Genomic DNA, 25,328 nt, shown 5'->3' with positions numbered 1-25,328 from the left:
GTCTTGCTGCATGTTGGTTTTAGTGGGGTCTGGTGTAGCATCACCTGTTGCTATGCTCCCTTTTTCTCCCATATGTCCATTTCCTGTGATTCATGGATGAATGTGAAAATAAAAGCTCTAACTCTGTCTTTATTTCAGAAAAAAATCTACAGAAATATGTTAGAAGGTGTAGAGTTCTCTCTCTGACAAAAGGATAGTTCCCTTTGGCTGGCATGCCTATCAGCTAATAATTTCATTACAAAGCCCAAGTTTTTAAAGGCATTTTAAATGAAAGGCAAGAAAGATGCTGGTTAGTTAGGGAAAGACCAAGAACTGATTTATTTATTTCCTTTGGTTTACGTTAAATCAAGATGCTTCCATTGTTGTACAGCAAAATTGGGGGAAGTTACATTTTTGTTGTTATTATATATTTGTACATTACAAAGTTAGCTTTATAAATTTAGAAAAGAAGTTATTACCTCAGAAAGAATTATTTTGCCCACTTCCCACAATTCAGAATCCCACTGTTTACATTTGTATCATTTTTAAAACATTCAATAAGAACTATAGGAAATCACTATCATGATGAAGGTCTCCCTTATATTATTGAGCTGTAGCGAATGTGGACTCTGAGAAAGTCCAGGTGTGCTAAAAAGTATAAGCCTGACTCTCAAGGGCCGCTGTCTTCTGCCCTCCTCTGATGTTCATCTCATAGCCACCAGCTCCTCTTACATCTTCCATTCTCTCTTAGTAATACCACAATTTTGCAAAAACAGCTCCAAGGGGGCACCGTGCACATTATACTACTTTAGAGATGGGCTTCCATACAAGGTCCTCATTGTTCTGTATCCTTCTAACTCCAGAGTTGCTAGGACAAAATACTTCTCAAACTGCTTAAGTCATTGTCCTTTAAAGGGACCGAAATCTGAGTTCTCTTCTATGGAATTACATCTCCCAAAATGTTTTGTAAAAGGGCCAAGGGACCATGTTATGGTAGGGCAAAACTTTTTCCTAGGCCTTTTTGGTTATGGAGCACCAGGCAGTTTCTCTTCCTACTCTTCAACTCTTACTAATCAAATTGTTTCCTGAGTTACTTGCAAAGAAAAGTTTCCAGAGTCATATTCATTAAGGAAATTGAGTTAAGACATTTTGGTGAAGTGTAACATTGCCCCAGTAAGCTGACCCAATGAAGGGTACCATTGCATTGGTGCCAATACACGAGGAACAGGTCCTTAGGTACATAACTCCCATTTTCTCCTCACTATCATCTCTTGCATTTTTATAATTTGGAAGGGATGAGCAGAAAGGAAAGGGAGTACAACTGACTTTAAGAATCTTCTTACTAAGAAAACAAGAAAACAAAATCACAGTGAAAACACTACTGTGACATATATGCCACAAATTCTCAGTGTGTTTCATACTCCAGGCTATAAGAGCTTTCAGATTAACTACAAACTGCTTGAAGTTATATAAAACTACCTCTAAAAAAGACAATTATTCTCCTAGAAGAATTGGTAATTTCTGCTCATGATCATAATAACAAATTTACTGCTGTATTTATTTTAAATTACGCTTATTACATTTGATTTTGAAATGTTTAATGATGCATAGTTTATGTTTTAAGTCATTTTGTAACCTTTATTGATTGCTTATTGTGTGCCAGTGATTGTGCTAAAAACTAGAGGAAATATTGATAAATTATGTAAGTTATCTGCTCTTAAAAACCTATTAATAGTTTTATTAAGGAGCCTTGAAACTTAATGAGTACAAAAGAAACATTTATTGTTTAACCACTACAACATAATAGTACCTAACATTTTCTGGGTGCTTTCTGTTCAACAGATTTTATTCTAAATGATCTACAACATTAACTAATTTAATTATCATAACAGTGCAGTGAGGTCCCTTCTACTATCATCATCACCATTTTTCAGATAGGGAAAAAGAGGTGCAAGAGGTTCAGTGATTTATTGGTTGAATTAGCATTTGATTCCAGGCAGTCTGACTCTAAAACTTACATTCTTAACCACTTTATTATACCGTCTCTCATGAAGTAGTCACTAAAAATTAAAAATAAAAGTTGGAACATAAAATAGGCCAACCCTTTGGCTGCTTCCGAGGCTCTACACTTTTTATTCCTACAGGGCATGGAGGGAGTGCTCTTTCCCATCTTTGATTTTTCTCCTCCAAGAACACCCTGTCTGTGCAAGAGGATAGTTTCCGCACAGCCTATTGCACCTATTTTTCTTCCTTTACATTTCTTGCCTGGACCTAGGAAGCACTTAGTTTGCACCACCTGGAGGTCAGTGACAATGGAGTAGCATAACAGAGGAAATAGAAAACACAAAAACTGTGATTTTTAAGGAGGTGCTCTAGTGCTGAAACTGAAACAAATTATAACAAGATAGCACTACATTGAGGAAAAAATGACTATACCAGGGAGCTTAGGCTCCATGATACTATTTTTTCTAATAAAAGTCACCCATGAGACGAAAGAGGGCAATTGGAAACTGAATGTGTGTTTAAGAGTTTACTCCAGGAGATCTGATACAAAGGGCTTCTTGAGTATTATCAGGAAATGGTTTCTGTGCACAACCAGGCCACCCTTAGCTCTGTTGTTGACACAATTTCTTTTTCTCTTTCTTTCTTTCTTAAACAGAAAGGCTGTGGGTACCATCTGGACCTATTAATGGTGGCTGTCATGCTTGGTGTATGCTCCATCATGGGCCTGCCATGGTTTGTGGCTGCTACCGTCCTCTCCATCACTCATGTCAATAGCCTAAAACTGGAATCAGAATGTTCAGCTCCAGGAGAACAACCCAAATTTCTCGGCATTCGGGAGCAAAGGGTTACTGGGCTTATGATTTTTATTCTTATGGGTTCATCAGTCTTTATGACCAGTATTCTGAAGGTAATAAAATCTGTCTTTATGAATTTGGGAGAAAGAAGAATATATTTATCATCATTTAAAATTTTCATTTGAATCCGAGCCATAAATTTGCAAATATTGTGTGGCATGTGATGAAAGTGATGAATTTCTTAACCATGTTTATATAATTCTTCATAACGTAAGGGAGGGAAATTATGTCCTGTATTTTAAAACCCTTAAATACATAAAAATTTAGTCTGGCAAAGTAAAATTTGATCAGTAAATTATTGTAACAATTTTGAAATGGTGATCAAGCTATGGGAAAAAGTCATTCATTGTTTCTGACTGACTTGTGACCTGAATTCACTGCAGGCATTCATAAAGATTCTATTTTCTTGTCAGTGGATAAACATATTAGCAGTTAATATTACTTATTATTAATGAAAGATAGAGGTGAAGGGAACAGCACAGCCCTGGTTACAGTCGCATATGCAGTTTTCCATTTTAAGTGCTCTATAAAACCGCTGTCTGGATATCATCATTGCATGTAATGATTTTTTTTCACACAAAACTTGAAATCTGTTTTAAAGAGAATTAACTAGTAATTTTTTTGTCATGTAATTTTGTCAGATATTACCAAGGTGTGTTAATTGCATTATAAATTGCAACTGGTTTTATTTGCCTACAATTTGATGTTTTTAATTATTTAATCATTCACTCTAGTTTACTTGTATTTGATCATTAACACGAGTACCTTCTCAAGAATTAATCCTTGTTACATAAGTAATATCTTATAGACATAAGATGATAGTGAACTATTCCAATAAAAAGAGAAAATCTGAATAATCCATGTATGTACTAATACCTGACATAACGAAGGAAACACATCTAAATGTTAGCTTCATTCTTTATCTTTAATCCAAATATTACAAAATTCAAATTGTCTTTAAAGTGGCATAGTGTATTATTATTCATTATAGACTACATGGCTTTTAAAAATAGATTTTGACCTATTAAATATTTATAACAACCCTATTGTTATTATCTACTTTTAGATATTGGGAAACTAAGGCACAGAGAGCTTAAATAACTTACCTAAGTTTACACAGCTAAAGAGTACTAGAGCTGGATCTTTAATCCATGTCTTCTGGATCTGTACTATACTGTTTCTATTCAAAAATGCCTTTTTTTCCTCTGTTTTTTTTTGATAAGTGCAAAAGCACATTATATTTTAAAATGATTTGTGCCTTTTCTCCAATTGTCCTTTTACAGTTTATTCCCATGCCAGTGCTATATGGAGTGTTTCTTTATATGGGTGCTTCATCTCTAAAGGGAATTCAGGTAAATTACTTACAATACTACAGGCACTTCTGTGATGAATTATCTTAAGGTCTACTGATAAGTCATGTGACAGCTAAGAAAATACACCACCTGAGGAACAGCTTTTAGACCACAATTAAATTTCTTCAAATTTTCAGAGTCACAAAAGTTAAAGAAGATTCTCTCCAGCATCTATCATAATCTTATGGTACTTTTATTTATCATAAGTATATTAAAACTGTAAGAGGCTTAGATTTTACAGCATTTTAAGAAAAATTATAGTAGTATATTTCAACATATATCCAAATATTTATAATATTTGACACTTTAATCATGTTTATGGACATCTATTGGTAAGAATAGGAAAAATCTTTATGTACAAATATGTTCGTTATAACACATATTATTAAAATATTGGAAACAACCCAATTCCCTAACAGCAGTAAAATATTTGTGCTATATTCACTGAAAAATTATAATTATGGGACTACAAAACTAACATGGCAAAATGCTTATGACATAATACAAAGTAAGAAACTTCTGACCATAGGTTTATAAAGCTATGTGTTTGAGCTGGGCTATAAAGGAAGGTGTAGAAATAAAAACAGTTTATTGAGATAGTGATATACTAGGGTTTTCCCCCTTGTTTTGTTTTAGTGTTATATGTGTATTTATAGGGCTATTTTTTATATTCAACAAAATAAAGATACAGGGTAAGACAGTTTCAAGTATAAGGGGAACTTTATGCATTTTTAAGTAAGTATTGGTTAAATAAATATTTTAGGCATGAATCTGGCAACAGATCAGCCAGATGGTTCTGATTTAAGATGTCCCATGTGGTTACTGTCAGGGTATGGACAAGGTCCACAGCATCTGAAGGTTTGATAGTGCTGGAGGATCTGCTTCCAAAATGGCTATTACACAACTGTAGGCACGGGGCATCAGTTCCTTTCTACCTGTTGGTAGGATGACTCAGTCTTTTTGCCACACTGGACTTTCCGTGGAATACTTAGTATGTCCTGGGAACACGGAACGTAACTCCTCCAGAGTGAGCAATATGAGAGAGAGAGAGAGAGAGAGAGAGAGAGGAGAGAGAGAGAGAGAGGGAGGAAAGAGAAGAGAATGAGAGAGAAGAGGATGAACAGTGCTTTATGGCTTGGTCTTCAAAGTCATGCATGGTCATTTCTATTTGTTAGAGGCTGTCCACTAGGTCCACCTTGCATCCAAGTGAAGGGAAAAGGGAGACTGTATCTCTTGAAAAGAAGAGTATTAAAGAATTTGTGAACACATTTTAAAACCTCTGCAAGTGTATTCTAAATTTTTACAGAGGCTGTTAGCAAATTCTTCCCACATATTTCTTTTATGATACTGCTATGGGTTGAATAGTGAGTGTTTCCTGAAAATTTGTGTCCACCTGGAATCTCAGAATGTGACCTTGTTTGGAAATAGACTCTTTGCCTATGTAATTAGATATGAATTTCAAGACAAGATCATCATGGATATAGGGTGGGCCCTAAATCTGATGACTGTGGTCCTTATAAGAAGAAAAGAGGACGCAGAGAGACACAGGGAAAAAGGCCATATGAAGATGGAGTAAGGCTGGGCATGGTGGCTCACGTTTTAATCCCAGCACTTTGGGAGGTCAAAGTGGGCGGATAACCTGAGGTCCGGAGTTCAAGACCAGTCTGACCAACATAGTGAAACCTTGTCTCTACTAAAAATACAAAAATTATCCAGGTGTGGTGGCACATGCCTATAATTCCAGCTACTTGGGAGGTTGAGGTAGAATCACTTGAACTCAGGAGGTGAAGGTTGCATTGAGCCAAGATTATGCCACTGGACTCCAGCGTGGGCAATGGAGTAAGACTCCATCTCCAAAAAAAATATAGAAAATAGGGAGAGATAAGAGTTTTGCTGCCATAAACCAAGGATGCCAGGAGCTACTTTGAGCTGGGAGGGGCAAGGAAGTTTTCTCCCCTGAGACCTTCAGAGGGTTGTGTGGTCCTGCCAATATCTTGCTATAGACTTCTGGCCCCACAAGTGTGAAAGAATGTATTTCTCTTGATTTAAACCACCAAGTGTCGTAACTTGTTAGGAAAGTTCTAGCAAACTAATAGATTTCTACTTAAATTGTCCCTTGAATAATCTTGTTTTATAATTTAACATTATTTAGCCCAGCACTCCAAAGTTCTTGAAAAAGAGACTAGAGGCTTATTTATCATAGAGTATTTTGTCCACTGAAAAGCAAAAATAAATTGCAGCTTTTTCTATAACACAGCTAGACTCACCACTGTTTGTGACATATAAGAGGATAGTTAACCTGAAGGACAGGCAGCACAGGATCTCTGTTCCTGACCAAATGACCAACCAGCAGCACCTAGGCCTTAAGACAGTACTGGATGCCAGGCTGAGGCAAAACTTAAGTATGAAGTCATAGCAAGGTCACAGACACCCGAAGCTGATAGGGTAACTGGCTCTTCATCTTGACACTGTGAAAAATTAACTGGGAGAGGGAGGTGATTGAGCCATGTTATATGTTTTAATTTTACTCAAATTAAATTTAATTTGCTTATTTAAAATGTCATGTATGAAAAGTGTAGTTTGATAGGATTGGTTTAATAAGGCAAACAGGGAAGAGTGAAGAGGTTTTTTTTTTTTCCTATTTTTTTTTCTGCCTTTGGCAAAAGTTCCATGAGTACTAATTTCATGTGTAAGTGAAAAGCATTTATTATTAGGCCCCAGGCTTACATAAATATAGCAGCAGAAGTTTAAGAAACAAAGTAAAATCATTTTGATGATAGGTTTCAACAGATTTTTCCCCTCTAATTCCACATGACTTTATACGCATGAGGTTTAGAATTAAACAAGGATGTCAAGTTTTGGAATTATTTGGGGTGTTAATCTTTTAAATGAAAATTGAAGAAAACATTATCACAGCCCCATGAGTTAAATTAATGAGTTTTAAAGAACACAAATGAAACAGCAAGCTGGGGCACATGTTGATGAACAGGGTCTCACACTGAGAAACAGGGTTTGTGAAAATTTAAGTGAGCCCCAAGCTCAGGTAGTTGAAATTCTCATTTGGAATTGTAGCTAACTGGGTGGGGAAATGTGATATTGATACTAGATGATAAAAACCAAATGTAAAACCCAGATTACATTTACCATTATTATTATTATTATTATTATTATTATTATTATTTAAGCATATGCTGAGTATCAACAGTTCCAGGAGCCTGTTACTTTCTTACCCTATTGAAGGAATCTATGTTACCTGCTTGCTTGGCAATATTAAGAAACTTATTATCTGGGCTTCTCACTGTGAAACATGGCAGAAAAAAACAGATCACAGTGTTCTCATGAATACTGTTTCTGTATTCAGATATATACCCACATCTATATTCATTCCAACACTTCAGGAATCCAAAGTAAAGCAAATGTGCCATTTAAACAATAACAATTGAAGCACCCACACACTGAAGTACACTTATGCAATAACACAGCCTCACAAATGAGAAATGGTGGCTGGGAAAAACTAGTTCTACAGAAAAGGAAATATTCCATTGTAAGCCAGAGGATTTTATTTCTTTCCTATTCCCACCTCCACCATGCACCAAGTTTTTGTTTACTTAATGACTTTTAAGTTTAAATAATATTTAGGAAATAGAAATTTTAAAACCTAGTGACAGGTACTTGGACAGAATGGAGAGAGGTTAGTCAGGAATGAGTTCAGCACTTAGTAGTCTGCATTGAATATTTCAATAACATTTTTGAAATATATGGATGAATATGAATAAATGAATGGTTGGAAAATTAATGTACGTATGATTCTTAGATAACTGAGGAAAGGAAGGCCATTCCATGCCATAAGACACAGAACACAGAAGGATAGATAGGTTTATTCTAAGTTTGAGATTCCTATTATGTATACAAGCAGGTCTTGGTAAAACAGGGTGTTTTGACTCTAACATTTTGACTCAATGGACAACTGTTCCTTTGCATATTAATTTGACATATTTGATGAGACTTGCCTACAGATTTAAAAATAAATTAGTTAAGAAAAAAATCTAATATTACTCTCTGAAAATGTATAATGGATGTTACTGTAGAGATGGCATGAAATAAAACAGTGACTGACAGTGATTGAAACCATTATTTTCTAAATAATCACTTCTAGTTGGAAACACTGAAAACTGCAAAAACTGGCCTAAGAACAATAAACCAAATAATATATATAAAATAAAACTATCATGCAGTATAATTTGTTAGTAAATAAAATGTCATTAAAGTTTTAAGCTTCTTGTGAACATTTAATTTATAAAATTCAAATTGAGAAAAATTGGTTTGCTTGATTAAAAAAAGTCCTCAAAGTCAAAGCTGTAACATAATAGTATACAGTACTATACCAATAGTTTTATATAATATTATGTACTTCTTTGGGCAAGATTGAAACAGAAATAACATGGATTGAGATGAAAATAATTTTAATAAAATACAGTTGATAATATACAAATGACTTCGTGCTGTATATAAAGTTAATCAGGATATTAGAGTTAAACAAAATTTGCTCTGGAACATGCTTTAACAAAAATTTATCTAGGTTAAATTTTTATGGTTAAGATGTTTGTGTTCAAAAAGACAGTGTCTAAACTTTTGTTGGGGATTAAAGGGGCAAAGTCAGAAGAGCAGAGTCAAAATAAGGAGGTTAAAATACTATACTTAGCAGCTGGATAAGGGTCTAGAACTCAGGAGAGAGCTAAGGCAGATGTGTAGATCTGGGAATTATTAGCAAGTATGTGAAAGTCAAAGCCACGGGTATGGATGAACTATTCCAGGAGAAAAGAAGACAGAGGAGAGTCCAGGAAGCCCAATATTAGGGGCAAATAAAGGAAGAGATTGTGATATGATGATGAAAAAGAAGATGGTGATTATGTTTTGCTTCACAGGGCTCCACTCTTCAAGGTAGCAATATTTAACACTGGCTTTCTATTTTTAAGTTCTTCTAAATTATAAATGTCTCCATATTCAAGAAAATGTGGTCTGTTATTAAACTGAAATTGTAGTGTTTCTGAGGGTAAGCATAAAAAATCCCATTGTCTTGATGCCCAGATATCAGCTTAGTGTGATCCAGGTATGTTATTTAACCTAAAATTTTGGACCATATTAAATATCAACTTGTCCTACTTCTATTGTTGTCTTCAACCTAAAAACAATTTAGTCTGTTTAATCTTTTAGTTCTTTGATAGGATAAAGCTCTTCTGGATGCCTGCAAAACATCAACCAGATTTCATATACCTAAGGCACGTACCGCTTCGAAAAGTGCATCTCTTCACAATTATTCAGATGAGTTGCCTTGGCCTTTTGTGGATAATAAAAGTTTCAAGAGCTGCTATTGTCTTTCCCATGATGGTATGAAACTTCTGTCAACTCTTTTTCTCTTCCTCTGATTTGCTAGTCTCTTAGGAAACATAAATACATGAACTGAAATTGGAACAACAGAGTTATTTTAAACAAATATCAAAAAATATAAGTTTTGGCACCAAAAGTAGTGAGTAAGAATGCCTGTGAATTTTACTGATTCCTATTAGTTTTGTCTCTATCACTCTGAATGTTTGTGGTAGTCTGAATTAATTGAAGCTCAATGGAAAAATGCAGCCTTCCAAAATTTAACATTAAAGATACTGACAAATATGAAAAATTAGGGGGATTTAAAAAATAACATTGTATTAAATGTTTCAGGCAAGTTTCAAATACTTCAAAAACTATAGTGAATTTTAATGACTAAATAATTTTGTAATTATTAGTAAAGATAAGAATGTTCTAGTGTTCATTTAATAAAGTATAAACTACTAACTACATGTATTTAAGGAAACATAGTCAAATACATTTTATAGCTTTTTAAAAAATAGCTTATTTAATTGACTCTTATATTAGGTAAAATCATAGTCATTACTGTGGGAATGTAGTAAGAAAAGAAAATGAAGGAAGCAGAAGACTAGACAATGTTTTATACATATATGTATTTAATTTTTACTTTAACCTGAAGCCTAATGGAAATTGTTTCTACCAAACCCATACAGGCAAATCTATACCTCTTGTTTTAATTTTTTTCAATTTTAAACTAGTTTATTATTTACTTCAGGTATTGGCCCTGGTATTTGTAAGAAAGTTGATGGACTTGTTGTTCACGAAGCGGGAACTCAGCTGGTTGGATGATTTAATGCCCGAGAGTAAGAAAAAGAAACTGGAAGATGCTGAAAAAGAAGTAAGAACAAAATCAATGTTTTATAATGAAAGAAAAAAGGAATATAGTCATATTTCTTTGCAAAACGAAATTATTATTTTTATCTTTAGACAGTTGTCTTTAGATAGTGATCACTAACAACCACAGGTAGACTAGTTTGGAAATTTAATGATTAAAATAATGAAGATTTGAACAAAGAGAGAATGAAGATCTTACAGGAGGAAACCAAATCCTAATGAAATATAGAAATACTTTATACTTAAATATCTTCCAAATTGTGAGGCTTATTTTTCTGATTCCTCCCCCATGAATGGCATAAACTTGCTGATACTTAACTATTTCCAAATTATCATCATGGAGTGATTTTTTTTTGTTATATATATGAGAACCAAAAGAAGAGACATTATTACTGTTGGTATTTTCCTAGGGCACAGAGTCTTATTAAAATATTCTAATGAATAATTATTCCTAAAATAGATGAAATATTTACTAGAAAAAATGTTGATCTGATTTGCTTTCAAAGTGATTCAAGATTGAGTAGTTAGTTGTTTGAGAAACTTCTGGAATTTAATTATTTTTATGGGCTACTTATTTATCCTATTTTAGAGTATAAATGAGGGGGAAATGACTAGTGGTACATTTAGCAGAATGTTTGAGCCTTATAACGTAAAACACAAAAACAGAGTTTCCAAGTAAATAGAAATGAAATTGAAATAAAGTATTTGTTGATAATTATGCCATTTTTCTTGCTTCTATAAAACTTCGTATTTTCTCAAACCGTAGATACAGTTCCTGTTTCCTTTGAGGAGTTCATTTGGAAATGTTTTGGAGGTCTTAGTCATTTAATGAGGTCAGATCAGCCCACAAATCTAATGAGGTTTTTTTCTCAGAAATTTCTACCAATATGGCTACATGTGTGACTGGTAATTCCCTTACTCTCCATGATGTTCTATCACTGAAAATGGATTCCCACAGAGATTCATCATGATGATATGTCTTAATTCTGTCTGAATATTTTAATTTTCCCAAATATTATAGAAGGCAATACTTAGAATCATACTTCGAGTAATATTAATGTTAACACTAAAAATCGTATTATAAAAGTGTCATTTATTTTTCTGTTTGGTATATTCTTATTTAAATATTAGAGCTTTTTTAAAAAAATAATACTTTGGGCTGGACACGGTGGCTCATGCCTGTAATACCAGCACTTTAGGAGGCTGAGGTGGGTGGATCACAAGGTCAGGGGATCAAGACCATCCTGGCCAACATGGTGAAACCATGTCTCTTCTAAAAATACAAAAATAGCTGGGTGTGGTGGTGCATGCCTGTAGTCCCAGCTAATCAGGAAGCTGTGACAGGTGAATCGCTTGAACCCGGTAGGCGGAGGTTGCAGTGAGTTGTGATGGTGCCGTTGTACTCCAACCTGGCGACAGAGTGAGATGCATCTAAAAATTAATAATGATAATAACACTTTGACTAGGTTATTTTGATAGTCTCTATTTCTTTTTAGAGTTAGTAAAAGTTTGCTTTCATCCTCAAGTACGATTTAAGAAAAATATGGTATAATTTGGCACAAGTTAAAGTTAAATAAGACACTAGAACACGGAAATTCTAAAGCCCTTAGTTATCCATATTTGATGTAAATAAAATTATTGAGATCAAACACAGCATCCAAGAAGGTTTAAATTGATTTAATTTTGATGACAAAGCACTTGGTTATGAGCTTCGCTCCCAGTCTTTTTGATAATTTCAGTACAGCAGACCCTCCAATAATACAGTATTGTTAAAATGTTGGTGAGAAAAAAAAGGCCTGGCCAGGGCCACTGTCTGTGTAGAGTTTGCACATTCTCCTCATATCTGTGTGGGTTTTCTCTGGACACTTCATTTTCCTCCCACATCCCAAAAATGTGCCCATTAGGTTCATTGACGTGTCTATATTGGCTCAATGTGAGTGAATGTGGGTGTGTGTGTGAGTGTGTGCTGTGAAGGAATAACGTCTTGGCCAGTCTTAGTTCTCATCTTGTACCCTGAGCTGCCAAGATAGGCTCCAGCCACCCTCGACCTTGATCTGGAATAAGTGGGTTGGAAAAGGAGTGAATAAATGAATACAAATGACTGTAAAATAAAAATTCATCAAGTATATGATAATCACACAAATGTACAACAACAATTTGGTATGAAAATGTTCCATGAACCCAGCCATATTTGCTATTGTTTTTGAACTGTTTTGTGGTAGGTTGTGCTCCTTACAATTTTCACTTTGCAAACATTTATTCCTTGATTTGACTCACCCCTACTATAACCTCAGTCACTCACTGACTCACCAGAAATTTGGTAATTCATTATCTTACTTTCTTTGTTAATTTTTCTTACATGTTTGTATAGCCCACATTTATTTCAATGTTTAATATTAAACATATTTTGAGTCTTTAGTTAAAAATTTGGTGATGTTTTTCTGACCAGAAATATGCCATAGGAATTCAACTCTTGTTTATATCAATTAGCCTATGGTAAAATTGGTTTTATTTCTTCTTTACTTAATGTCACAGTTTCCAAGAACCTATAACAACTTTATGTGAGCACTTACTGCACTATTAATTATACTCAAACAGTAACTTACATATGTAATTTTGCTTTATTTTGCTCCTTTTTTAGTTAACTGTCTTTACTGCTTCTGGGAAAAAAAAAAAAAAAAAAAAAAAAAACTAACACAGCCCCAGACATATAATCATCTCTTTCACAGTATTCTCCTTAGACCATACTCATGCCATGAAACATTCTTCCCCTTTAGAAGTTCACAAAATGAAAAATATATGATCTATTACGTAATGTTTAATGTATTTCTGACTGTGAGTCAAAGAAAATTTCAGATTCTCCTTTTAGTTTTTTGTGAAATAGGAGAGAAGAAGTTTGATAATAATTATAAATTTATTAGAATTTGCCATTCCCACTGCCCAGAACCACTCACATAGCTATGCATGTATGGTACTTATATGTGTTTGTGCCATATGCCCATTTTAGAATTTATGAATCTCATAGGGTAGAGACCATATGTAATGAGTTTCTAATCTTTTTATATTATGTACCCACTGTACTTTAATGGGTGTTTACTATTCTCTGGTTATGAAGATAAAGATTTTGGAAGTAACTAAATATTGCTACATTTCCTAGAACTCATGCTTTCTGAAAAGATACAAAAATAGATTAAAGATTTACTGGGGCAATTTTCCTGCTAAATCCTTCATATCCAAGTTAGAAGGAAAGACTCGCAGTACATTACCTAGGCAGGTTTATAGATCCTTAAAATCTCAGATGGATTAGTATGATGATTACTTTCATGTGATCCTCAATACATGGAAAGAAACAAGAAAACCAAAAAATACAGTCAAGAAATAATCTATAATTGAACAATAAAATATAGCTCTGACTAATACAAACACAGCTTAATTCTCCATCAAACAGGAGAGAGAAAAGGAAGTTTAAAAGGTTCACTTTCCAGCTTAGAATTAGTATTAAAAGGATATGGTCAGTAAAGACAGTAGGAAGATTTGGAATAGTTACACTAATAGTTAAATTTCTCATTGATTTTCTACTTGTTTGCCCAGATCTTGGTATTCTATTTTCTTGAGGCTTATAGACTCAGTGGAAGGATGTGATCTTACAGTGGCATCTTACTAAGGCCCAGTCTTCTAAGAGATTGTGTGTTAAGGTGGTAAACGGACAAGTTCTCCAGAAATGTTGCGTTTCTGCAATTGCTCAAATTAATTGAGTAATTTTGATCATGATCTGGCAAGATGGTAAATAGCAGAAATGTCTCAGCTCCCTGAGACTTGAATTTAAAGTAGGTTCACCTCTTGTCCTTTTGATGATAGATTGAAGCTTGTACCTTTAGCCTCCAGGGTTTTCCTATCAGTAGCCCATTTCTGGTCTTATGGCACTGAGAAAACATTCATTTGACCTTAAAATTCAATAATGAGTTAAGCAGAATAAATAGCTACACAGGCCAGTCCAAGGTCGCAGAGCTTCTGTTCCAAATTTTCATGTACTTCATGCATATGCATATGCATATGCTTCAGTTTTTAGAAAGAAAGGATTATAATCAGGGTAGAAATGAATATTGGAACCCTGACATTTTGCACATTGCTCTGTGTAAAGGGAAGACTGCAGAATCAAATTCTGGATGTCCAAATGTGCTCAGAGTACCAACATGCCTTCCTTCCTACTTAAATATTCTCTAGGCCATTGTACACATTTGACAAAAGGCTACTTACTGTTAAAGGCAGAAAATACCAGCAGAATGTTTGCTCCTGAGCAAGGGGAAAGGGGTTTAGTGTTGGTTAAATCCTAGAAATTCTACTCTGTGGAAGTGATCATGATAGTGATACTTCTTGATTTACTGTGGGTTCACTCTAACATATACACTATAGGAGAAAACAAAAAGAGGGCAAATGGGACACTGTGATTCCAAAGCAGGATCATGAAAAAGGCCAAGAAAACATAAAAGCAATCTAAAAACCCGTGCAACTAAACAAATTACAGAGATGTCTTACTACTAAGATAGGTCAGAATTGGTTATGGATTTGGGAAGCATGGCCAAATTATTACTCAGACAAATGTCATTTCTAGTTGAATCTTAGGGTAGGGAAAGCATATTCTTTTTCCTTAAGCCATCATTGCCCAAAGTATGTTTCCAGAATCACTGCCACATTAACCAACACCTGGCAACCTAGAATGCAAATTCTTGGACCCTGCTTCAGACCTATTGAATCAAAACTCAGGGAATGGGGCCAGCCATCTCTGTTAACAAGACCTCTGGGTGATTCTGGTGCTAAAGTTTAAGATAAGTCCTTTCCTAAAACTGCAGAATCAAATATAATCTTCTAAATACGAAGGTACTCTATTGGAAGTTTTTACTTGTAATAATTTACATAATTACTTAGAGACACAGAATCAAATATTCTGTTAAAAAACAAATATTACACTGATGTATTGATAGGAACTCTATATGAACCCTCCATTTTTTCTTTTCCGCTTTCATTGTTGAGTAGTTTTATGTATTGGCTCTTCTGCCCATTGGAAACCATAAGTAATATCTATTATAAATGTAAAATTTACGGTTTTCAAAGATTATGTATTTATGTAATATTTGCAGCATTGTCTATTGTATTAGCAGTTGAGGAAGAAAATGGTTTGACACTTCTACATTTTGTAGACTTCGTTTTCCTCTTTGGAAAAATAAAAGAGTTGAGCTTCACTTCTGAAGAATCTTCATTTCTTAAGATGTGAATTGTAAAATTGCTGAATATTTTCCCTCTGTAATACTCTAAGCATATTTGTGAATATTGATCTCTGCTGCCATTGTTTTTACTTGAAGATATTTGAGGGCTCCTACATAGATACACACTTTGCCTGAAAATGTATGTAATTATAAATGTAACTTGTGTCACTAAAAGTCATTAAAGGAAAACCACCTTTGTTATTTGTTAGGTTTCATGATATATGAATTATAAATGTTATGCAATCATGAAATACAATTCAAATTCATGATGTAATTCAATATATAACATCCTATTATCAAAATACACCTGGATTTGACTCCGATTTATCTTTTCCACCTCTACTCAGCACAGACTTTTGGCTCCAACCAAGCTAGTTGTTCACTGACTTGCAGACACATCTTATTTATTCCTCGCTTTTATGGTTGGCCTACATTGTTTCTTCCTACCTAGAGTTTCTTCCTTGCTACAACCTCGACTTTGGTACTTTTCATGATTATCCCTTACATCTTTTGAGAGTCGAGTTTATAGCTTTCTTTTCATTGTCGTATGCCCAGTACCTAGCAGACTACCTGCCATTGAATGGATTAATTAATAGCCCCTGGATTATCCTTCTTTTTACTATGTGCATAGCACATAATACATGCTTAATAAATATTTGAGTGTTCTGGAGTAGATTTGCTTTTCTAAGCCTCAATTATCTTGCCCTGTGCTGGACATAGCATTAATTATCCTTCACTTGTTTCATATCTGAAAAGTGCTTTGGCTATCTTAATTAAGAGGTGGCATTAAAATCATATCATAAACATCCCTCTAGTTAAATTGGTGAATTCTCTCAAAGGTTCTTGGGTAAACTTTCATCATCATCCCTTTAACATATTCCTCATGTTGTAGAACTCAGCATGCTTTTAATGGATCCTGTGTAAATTAAGAGCTGAATGGGACTCATTTTAAGGTACTTTTCTGACGTCTAAGCTGGCGACTACTCATTTAGCTTTATGCTCTCACTGCCTCTTTCTTTTCTGATCTGATTGAGATAACCTAGGTTGTGGCTGTCGTGACAGCTACTGCCTGATTTGACTGCTCCTCCTCAGAAAGCCTCAATTTTTGGCTTTCTCACAGTGCTGCCGGGATGCAGCCGGCCCTCCATCCCCGCGCTCCGGGGCCCACCCAGCTTCCTTCTGGCACTGAAGGCAGCGGCTGCTCTGCCACCCTTCTCTTCAGATAAGCATGGCTTGGAAAAGCTATCTTTAGAGGTGATGAGTTTTTGTTTGGATAGAATTATGACTAGTATAAAGCCCACACATGCTAACAAGCCACAGAGTGCAAAATAATTATTGAAAGCAATTTGAGAGAAAAGTGGAAAATCATCTGAAGAAGAAACAAAATTGTTCCCAGAGCTTTGGTCCAATTTTTTGCTGTTAGATTGAATCTTGAGCATTCATTTTCTGCTGCCAGGTAACCTAAGCATTGACGGCACTGTTCTTCTCTTCATCTTTTTTGCATTTTACTCTTTCTTAAACCATTCTACCTTGCTTCCTGACACTTTACTCCTGATTAACCAGAAATGATACCACATACAAGGCTTAACCTTTCAGTGGGCAACCAAGGAAAGAACTGCATCTTTCTCCTATCTTGTCTTTTCTTATGTAGCCTTTGGTATCACTGAGTGTCTACTTTTTATGTTCCTCCATGTACCTTAAGGTAATCTTATAGAAAAAGGAACCTTTTCTACCTGAAATGATATATATACTCTGCCCATGCCCACAAGAGTGTGCCTACAATATATATTATGTATGTAATATATTCCATATATTATGGCTAACGTAGTTGTAAGGGAAACCTCAATCTAGGCTGTACATCAGCTCTCCTGAAATGCTTGAAGGGATAATTTTAAACCAATGATAATCTCCATTCACCTTGACTTAGTTCTAATAATGTGGCTGCCGTGCTTTCATTTTCTTGAAATATTCTTCAAGAAAACTTTTTCCTTGAAGAACAGCAAAGAGAGAGAATAAAATTAGTTGCTGGGATACAAAAGGGTAACACACATACCATTAGCTTCACAGAGTACAAATACAACATAGGTTTCTGGGGAAAGCTTCTAAGCAGGGTCGTAGCAGAGCTCATGCAGTCTCTGGCCTCTGGCCTCTCCATTATCCCACACAGCATAGGATGGGCATAGAGATTCTGTGCCCTACCAGAGAGGGGCTTTCCATGGCTAGCAGGTTGGGAGAATACTCCAAGAAAGAAAGAAGACGTGCTCACACATTGAATTGTATATTCATAGGTTAGCTTAAGAGGCACTAGAAAACACTTTTTTCTTCAGGTAACAAGAAATGCGGCATGGTATATTCAGACTATGGGATATCCAAGGGGCAGGCCAAAATCTGATTGCCAAGGACACTTGAAACAGTCTTGTGTGCCAGGAATAATAAAATCAGCAAAAGGTCAAAGTGTCTCTGGAAGCTGGTTCAGGCCAGCTTAACTCTGCTAAGCTACTGAAAGAAATAAACCTTCAGGGTCATCATTTTTTTTTTTTTTTCATCAGTTTCCACTTGGGCAGGGAATCAACTAGTTTTTTATGTTTACACATCTTAAAATTCAATTTCTGGAGTTAGAACCAATAATACTAACATTTTTAAATGGCCTGAAATGATTCTTTGAACTGGATTATTTTAAAAATAAATGCATTAAATAAGAGCTATAATCTATGGATAACTTTTTTTGGTTCATGGAAAAAGTTTGATGATAACATTTGAAAACTAAACCAGATTTTTTTCAGTATGGTAGCCATAGATCCTCTTCATCTCAAAGGTTTAGTTTTAAAATGCATATATGAATATATAAATCATTTCCACCCTTTGAGGAAAGGTGAAATATTGTCATTATGAGAAAACATTTGAGGCATAAAACAAAAGCCGAAAACACATCCAAATAGAGTCAAGCCTTCCATTTTCTCCTCTATCAAGGCACATCTGTGTATTGATCTGTACAGGAAGACATTAATATCTTCTACTGTCTCTTTTCAACTCTCTAGAGTAGTAGTTCTTTAAATATGGTCAACAGACCAGCATAAACAACATCACCTGAAAACTTGTTAGAACTAGAGTTTCTTATGCCCTCTCTATTCCAGATGTATGAAACTTCTGGGGATATTGCTAACAAGCCCACCAGGGGATTCTGATGTAAACTGAAGTTTGAAACCACTGTTCTGAGTACACCCCTCATCCCTCCTCATAGAGCATTCTGGAATTATAATTTCACCTTTATAACAATAAAACTGATGATATCACCCATACTTTTCTTTCTTATAAGATTTAGATTAATTTTTTCAATGTGCTTAGAAATTAACATGTTTTTATTGAGTGACATGAAGGAGATTATTGTTAGCATTTAAATTACTTTGTGTTATGAGACTCTCATTAATTACTTATGTTCTTGGTAGCTGATACTTTATTGAAAGGACCTGTGCAAACATTAATAAATGCAAACAGAGTGGAAGGTCTTGAGGTTAATGAGATAATGAAACATTAATCTGTGTTTCTTCTTTAATGTAAAATGGAGACTCATCAGGTTCATTTTATATACTTTACATTTGTCTTTTCAGGAAGAACAAAGTATGCTAGCTATGGAAGATGAGGGCACAGTACAACTCCCATTGGAAGGGCACTATCGGTAAGGCATAAATTTAAAAACACATCAATTTAAGTAATTAAATGCATTCCTCTATACTCTATTTAAGAATTTCATACTGTGTAGATCCCAGAGAGGTTTCTTGAAGTTGTATTAGAGTAGAAAGAACTAAGAGTTAAGATAACCTGGGTCCTACTACTAAGTTTTGTCAGTAATATCTGTGTGACTATAATTAGATACCATTAAATGAAGTGAAGCAGGAAGCTGTTGTTGGAAGTCTTTCTTTTTCCTATTTTATAATGTTTATGAAGGATCCCTTTCATATTCTCAGAAAGTAGCACCAGAAGACAGATCAAGGTTTATTTTTGCTGTCAATGAGCTAGGTATTCACTAAGTTGATCACAGATAAATGTTTTAACTGGGAATTTTCCCCTAAGAAAAGGAATTTCCAAAGAGATAGCCTATTTCTTAAGTTAAAGGATTCAGTCATATCAGCCATTTTATGAAATATTTATGCAATTCTCCAAAATTTGTTAATCTTCTCTATATACGAAGACATAGCAAAAGAAAGCAAACTACTGAAGTTAGAATGAAAACATTTGCAAGAATTTGGCCCCAGATTCTCCCCTCTCAATCTCTTCTCTGTCTTCCTCTCAATATAGTTTAGTTTAAATAGTTTTCTCGTACAATTGTATTTATCAGTTAGTAACCAATTTCATAGTCTGAAATTCTTTATGAGTAATTTAAGGTTATGCCAATAAAAAAGCAGAAAATATGTTTTTTCTGAGAAGGGACTTTGTCATAGTGTTAGAAACCAAAATAGGAGATAATTTTCTGAGTCTTTAGGATCTGACTTTAAAATCATATTCTCTAGAAATAAAAAATATATAATTATATCCTACTTAAGAGGGAGCACAAGTATAAGATGTTTTACCTTTTTTTTCTTTTATACAACATTTAAATTTTAAAATCTTGTTGATTGTTTAGTTGAACCAGCATATTCTGAAGTATATTCTGTAGAAACCTAGTCTCACGTGGTACAACTCTCAAAAGGGCTATGTGGTTAAATAAGTTTTAAAAAATGTTTCATACTACATTCCAGTTTGGAGATTCACAATGCATATTAGTATATTAAACAATCTAAATAGTACTGCATTTAAAATATAGCTTTGTTTAATCAAGTATTTTAAAAAATATTTTGCTCACAAGACCTTTCCTCACATTATATCATGAAAAATGTCTATTCCACATGATGCTTTCTTTAAGAAAGTAGTCAATCTGTTGCTTTGAGTTACCAGGAAACTATCTTTTTAGGAAGACCAAAATAGCTGAAGGGTTAAGAGGAAATGAAGAATGCATTTCCAGATTGGGCAAGAGAGGGAGACCCAAGGATTTGTTCCTTTTAAGAGTTACATTTGTTCCTGTCTTGTGGCCTATCACCCATCAGGGTTCTTTGAAAAAGTGAACAAAGAAGGAGAAGGGTTGCTCCATGTGAAAGTTGCTTCCATCTGATGAGCAGAGGAAAGAGCAAGGACAAGGCTCCCACACAGCACCATGCACGTTGTGGTCCAGAACAGTCAGGAGGCTACTGCATTGGGGCTGGAAAGGAGTGAGCAGGGATGCAATGGCAGAAGGTGAAATCAGAGTGAGGTGGGGACAGAGCTTTTAGGCCATTATAAGAACTTGGCATGGACTCTAAGTGAGTGGGAACTACTGCAAGGCATGAACAAAGGAGGGAAGTGATCTGGATGTTATGATGTACCAGGCAAGAGTTTAAGCAACGGACTAGCAGAACCCAATCTCTGTAATTTGAAATGAACCAAAAATACCACAGGTCAGATCAGTATCTATACAACTGGGATCTTTTCTTTAGATCTTTTTATTTTTCAAAGATTGTTTTCAATAAATGAGAGAAATATTTAATACTTCTTCATTTTTAATTATCAAAAATAGTATACAATAGACAAAATGGAGTATACATACAATGGAACATTATTCAGGTTTAAAAGGGAGGAAATTCTGGCATATGACATGGATAAACCTTGAGGATATTATACTAAATGAAATAATCCAGTCACACAAAGGCAAATGGTGTATGATTCTACTTATATGAGGTACTTAGGATGGTCAGAATCCTAGAGACAGAAAGTGGAATGGTGGTTGCCAGGGACTGGGAGGAAGAGAAAATGGAGAGTTATGGTTTAGTCGGCATGGAGTTCCAGTTTTATAGTTTAAAAAGTGTTCTGGAAATGGATAGTGGTGATGGTTGCACAACATTATGAATGTATTTAATAACCCTGAACTGTACACTTAAAAATAGTTAAGGTAGTACATTTTATGTTATGTGTATTTTACCACAATTTAAAAATTGGGAAAAATACTCTCCATAAATATATGATTGTCCTGTATGTAGTTTCTGTCATTGAAAAACTGCAGTACTCATTTAATGTTTATTATTTCATCTGGGGACACTCCTGTCTAGAGATGATCCATCTATGATCAATATTTCTGATGAAATGTCAAAGACTGCCTTGTGGAGGAACCTTCTGATTACTGCTGATAACTCAAAAGATAAGGAGTCAAGCTTTCCTTCTAAAAGGTTTGGATTTTAAAATAATAAGAATTTATACTAATTCCTGTTGTTTGTTGACATAAACCATAAGCAAAAGAATAATACCGGTTTCCATCAAATTTAGATCTAAATATTCCAGAAAATTCTTTCTGAAACTAGATAGAAATTATTTCAAATGTTGGCATGTTTTTCAACATCCTCCTTTCAAATTAAAAGCTTACTCCAAAGCTATTACAGTATTGGGGGAAGTATGCGAGAAATGAGTCACAAAGCATAACATTTTTGGACATTCATCTTGGCCTACTATTTTTCAGTATGATTTTATTTTACTCCCTCATCACCCACTTCCCCCAGAACCCCTTTAGATGTCTAACCACATTTTACACACCCTTATTTTCCCTTTTTAAAATTGATATGCATAGTGTATATTTTATATTTATATTTTATAAATATGCATAAATATTTATATTTAGTATAGCTCTAGTCCCTGATTCCAACCCCTTGAAAGTCTTCCCTAAACTTCTTATCCCAAAACATTCAGCTCCTGAAAGTACTATCCATTCTTACTTTTCTGAATGTAACACCTCCAGTAGTGTGGATGGTAGTTTTAAGTGCATGCTGGGGGGAAGAGTGTGTCCCTAAATCAACAGTGATCATGGGATTTCCAACTGAATTTTTCAGAATTTATAAATAAGAGTTCAAATCACAGTCTTCTTAGATGCTGATCTGAAGGAAAAAGAATTCCTATGTTATGCTAATATCTCTTTTTGTTAGAGAGTGATTGAGGGATTTGGGACAGTGTTTACTATAATTATTAAGTTCCTTTATTTTCATAACCTTAAATTAACTTTTTCTACTTAATTTTTATATTACATTTTTGTCATAAGCTCCCCTTCCTAATCACTCTAGAAGCTGATTCCCCAAAGGTAAGACCCTCTCCCTCAAACCTATTCCTTGGTTGCATTTCCTTATGTTAAATGGTGTCTTCTAGAAACCTGGTCAGTCTATGTCCTCTGTGTGAGTTTTGGGGAGGCAAAAGGCATGGACAGTGTTTGGCTCAGATCCAGTAACATACTGAGTTTTATGGTATTTCTGTAACAACTCAGCTCTGTAAGTGAGTCTGAAACTTGAGTAAACTTTATTCCTTTCTTGATTTATACAAATGCATCATGTATAAATCAACAAGTTTCACAGAACTGTAGTTAGTAATGGCATCTAATTTCTGAATAGGGAAAATTAAATTTGTCCCTTTAAGAAATTGAAAAGCTGGCCGGGTGTAGTGGCTTATGCCTGTAATCCCAGCATTTTGGGATGCCAAGGTGGGCAGATCTCTTGAGGTCAGGAGTTCAAGACAAGCTTAGCCAACATGTTGAAACCCTGTCTCTACTAAAAATACCAAAAAAAATTAGCCAGGCATAGTGGTGGATGCCTATAATCCCAGTTACTTGGGAGGCTGAGGCAGGAGGATCTCTTGAGCCCAGAAGGCAGAGGTTACAGTGAGCTGAGATTGTGCCACTGCACTCCAGCCTGGGACTCTGTCTTAAAAAAATAAATAAATAAAAGAAAAAGAAAGAAAGAAATTGCAAAGCTGAGATCCTCAGCTCTCATTATGTACCACCATGCATCCAAACCAGCAAGCTGTATCTCACTTCATGAGACATCATTGGAAACATGGACTAGAGAAAAAAGCTACATTAGACTTGGAGAATGTATCTCTTGTTGCTGGTTTTTGTCACCCCAAAATGGCATGCTGCTTCAGTGTCATCTCTATACCAAACAGCATAAACAAGACAAGACAAAAAAAGGTACACAGAATCTTCATCCCAGAAGCTGGGGATTAGTTCTCTCTCTGTCTCTCTCTCTCAACCACCTTCAATATTTACTACAAATGAAGATAATATATGAATACATTACTCAATGGGCTACCTTTCAAAGACTTTGGGTTGATGTATTCTGTCTTTTAATAGTACTTTAAAACTTTCCTGTATTTCTTTGCTTGGCTCAGGACAAAATAACATTTTATTCTAAAGCAAGCTTTAACTTCCTTTCTCAAAGATCCCTGTTACAGTCTGATGAATATTTCTCATAGAGAATTATGAGAAGAGCAGTTTCTCAAGTCCATTGAAATCTGTACTTGTGAACCCTTTCACATTAAAAGTATGACATTTATCTGATTTTTTTAAATGTTAGATACAGTTTTATGAGCTCAAAATTAGATGCAATTGTTGGTCAGTATGTGGAGAATTTGAAACAATCAAACTTGTAAAATTTTTTCTTTCTGTATTATATGGATTCAAAGTCCAAACTCTTTGTCTGTTTTTCTTTGGTTCAAGCAAGTCTTGTGACATGATATTTTAGCTACTCCTTAAAGTCAAGTGATACATTTCACCAGAAAAAAATCTTTTTGTTTTAAAAATATGTATCTAGATGACTTCAGACAGTAGTTGAATCTAGTGAACAACATAAGGTGTTTTAAAGCAGGTCCAATTTTTAATAGATTATCCTTTATATATAGATATAACCACTTCTTTCTTATTCTTTAAATGTATTTTCACTGACATGAGGTTCAAACAATTGTGGAATGAAAGTTTATCCAGGTTTCAGCTTTCCTTACCTTTTGATGTGATAACATCTGTGGTTTTCCATGTGAGAACCCTCTCTTGGTTGGTAAAAAGAATAGGGCTTACAGAATTCTAAAACTACTGATACTAAGAAAGTTCCCAAAGCCACTGCTTTTTCATGGTATCTGTTGAAGGTTTTAAAGCATGATGACCAGAAACTGTGAAAATTTAGTACCTGGTAGAGTATCCATTGGCAAAAGAGGCCTAAAGGCCAGATATAGACCCTAGTAAGGGTCTGTATCTCTTGAGTCCTGAGCTGGCTTCTATGCTGCCTTTGACAACCCCCATCCTGAGTTATTTTCCATCCCATCCTGTGCTATAATATGTGTCAGAGACGCCTAGAAACCCTTTTTTTCCATGAAGTTTGGAATAGAAGTTATATTTTCTCAATTATATCTTTCACTTTTTGTTGTCAAAAATATTTTATCAGTTTAACTGACAGTAGAATCTAACTGCAAATTCTGTCTTATCTGGAGGATGTCTAATTTTGATCCTGATGTCATACATACATGTGACAAGAGCCTCTGCAGCTTATTAAATAGACTGGTGAAAATGGGGCTCATTAACGACCATATCTCATCAGAATAGGTTAGCAATGCTATGTTTTATAAAATTGATACCCAAGATCAGTGTGTCTGGAGAAGGTCCCTGGCAATGTTAGGAAAAGCAGCACTTAGCTTTGCCTTGGTGACAGAGGCTAGGCTCTGGGACTACTCACTATCCCCCAACACCCACCCCTGTACTCTCCACCACCTTCTTCTGTCCTAGATTCTCTTTCTTTGCTCTGATTGCCTAGGCTTAGGCTCTC

At 34.8% G+C, this 25,328-nt stretch overlaps 1 protein-coding gene across 10 annotated transcripts in view; it reads left to right on the top strand.

Moving 5' to 3' along the window:
* The window catches only part of SLC4A10 (solute carrier family 4 member 10), a 374,879-nt gene that overhangs the window by 339,007 nt on the left and 10,544 nt on the right, over positions 1-25,328 (top strand). For 9 of the 10 annotated variants that reach the window (XM_074399589.1, XM_010329677.3, XM_003921935.4 and 6 more), the window contains 7 exons: positions 2,639-2,890; positions 4,121-4,189; positions 9,404-9,577; positions 10,311-10,433; positions 19,302-19,369; positions 21,810-21,926; positions 22,787-22,825. In XM_074399589.1, the coding sequence (XP_074255690.1) occupies positions 2,639-2,890; positions 4,121-4,189; positions 9,404-9,577; positions 10,311-10,433; positions 19,302-19,369; positions 21,810-21,926; positions 22,787-22,799 (816 nt within the window). In that variant the 3' untranslated portion in view covers positions 22,800-22,825. The remainder of the gene's footprint in view (positions 1-2,638; positions 2,891-4,120; positions 4,190-9,403; positions 9,578-10,310; positions 10,434-19,301; positions 19,370-21,809; positions 21,927-22,786; positions 22,826-25,328) is intronic. The other variant, XM_074399590.1, reaches the window with a different exon arrangement.

Source organism: Saimiri boliviensis, chromosome 5 (assembly GCF_048565385.1).
Source record: "Saimiri boliviensis isolate mSaiBol1 chromosome 5, mSaiBol1.pri, whole genome shotgun sequence".
In the NCBI taxonomy this organism is placed as follows: domain Eukaryota; kingdom Metazoa; phylum Chordata; class Mammalia; order Primates; family Cebidae; genus Saimiri; species Saimiri boliviensis.
The sequence above is the reverse complement of the archived record's forward strand: the minus strand, read 5'-3'. Positions and strand labels throughout refer to the sequence as shown.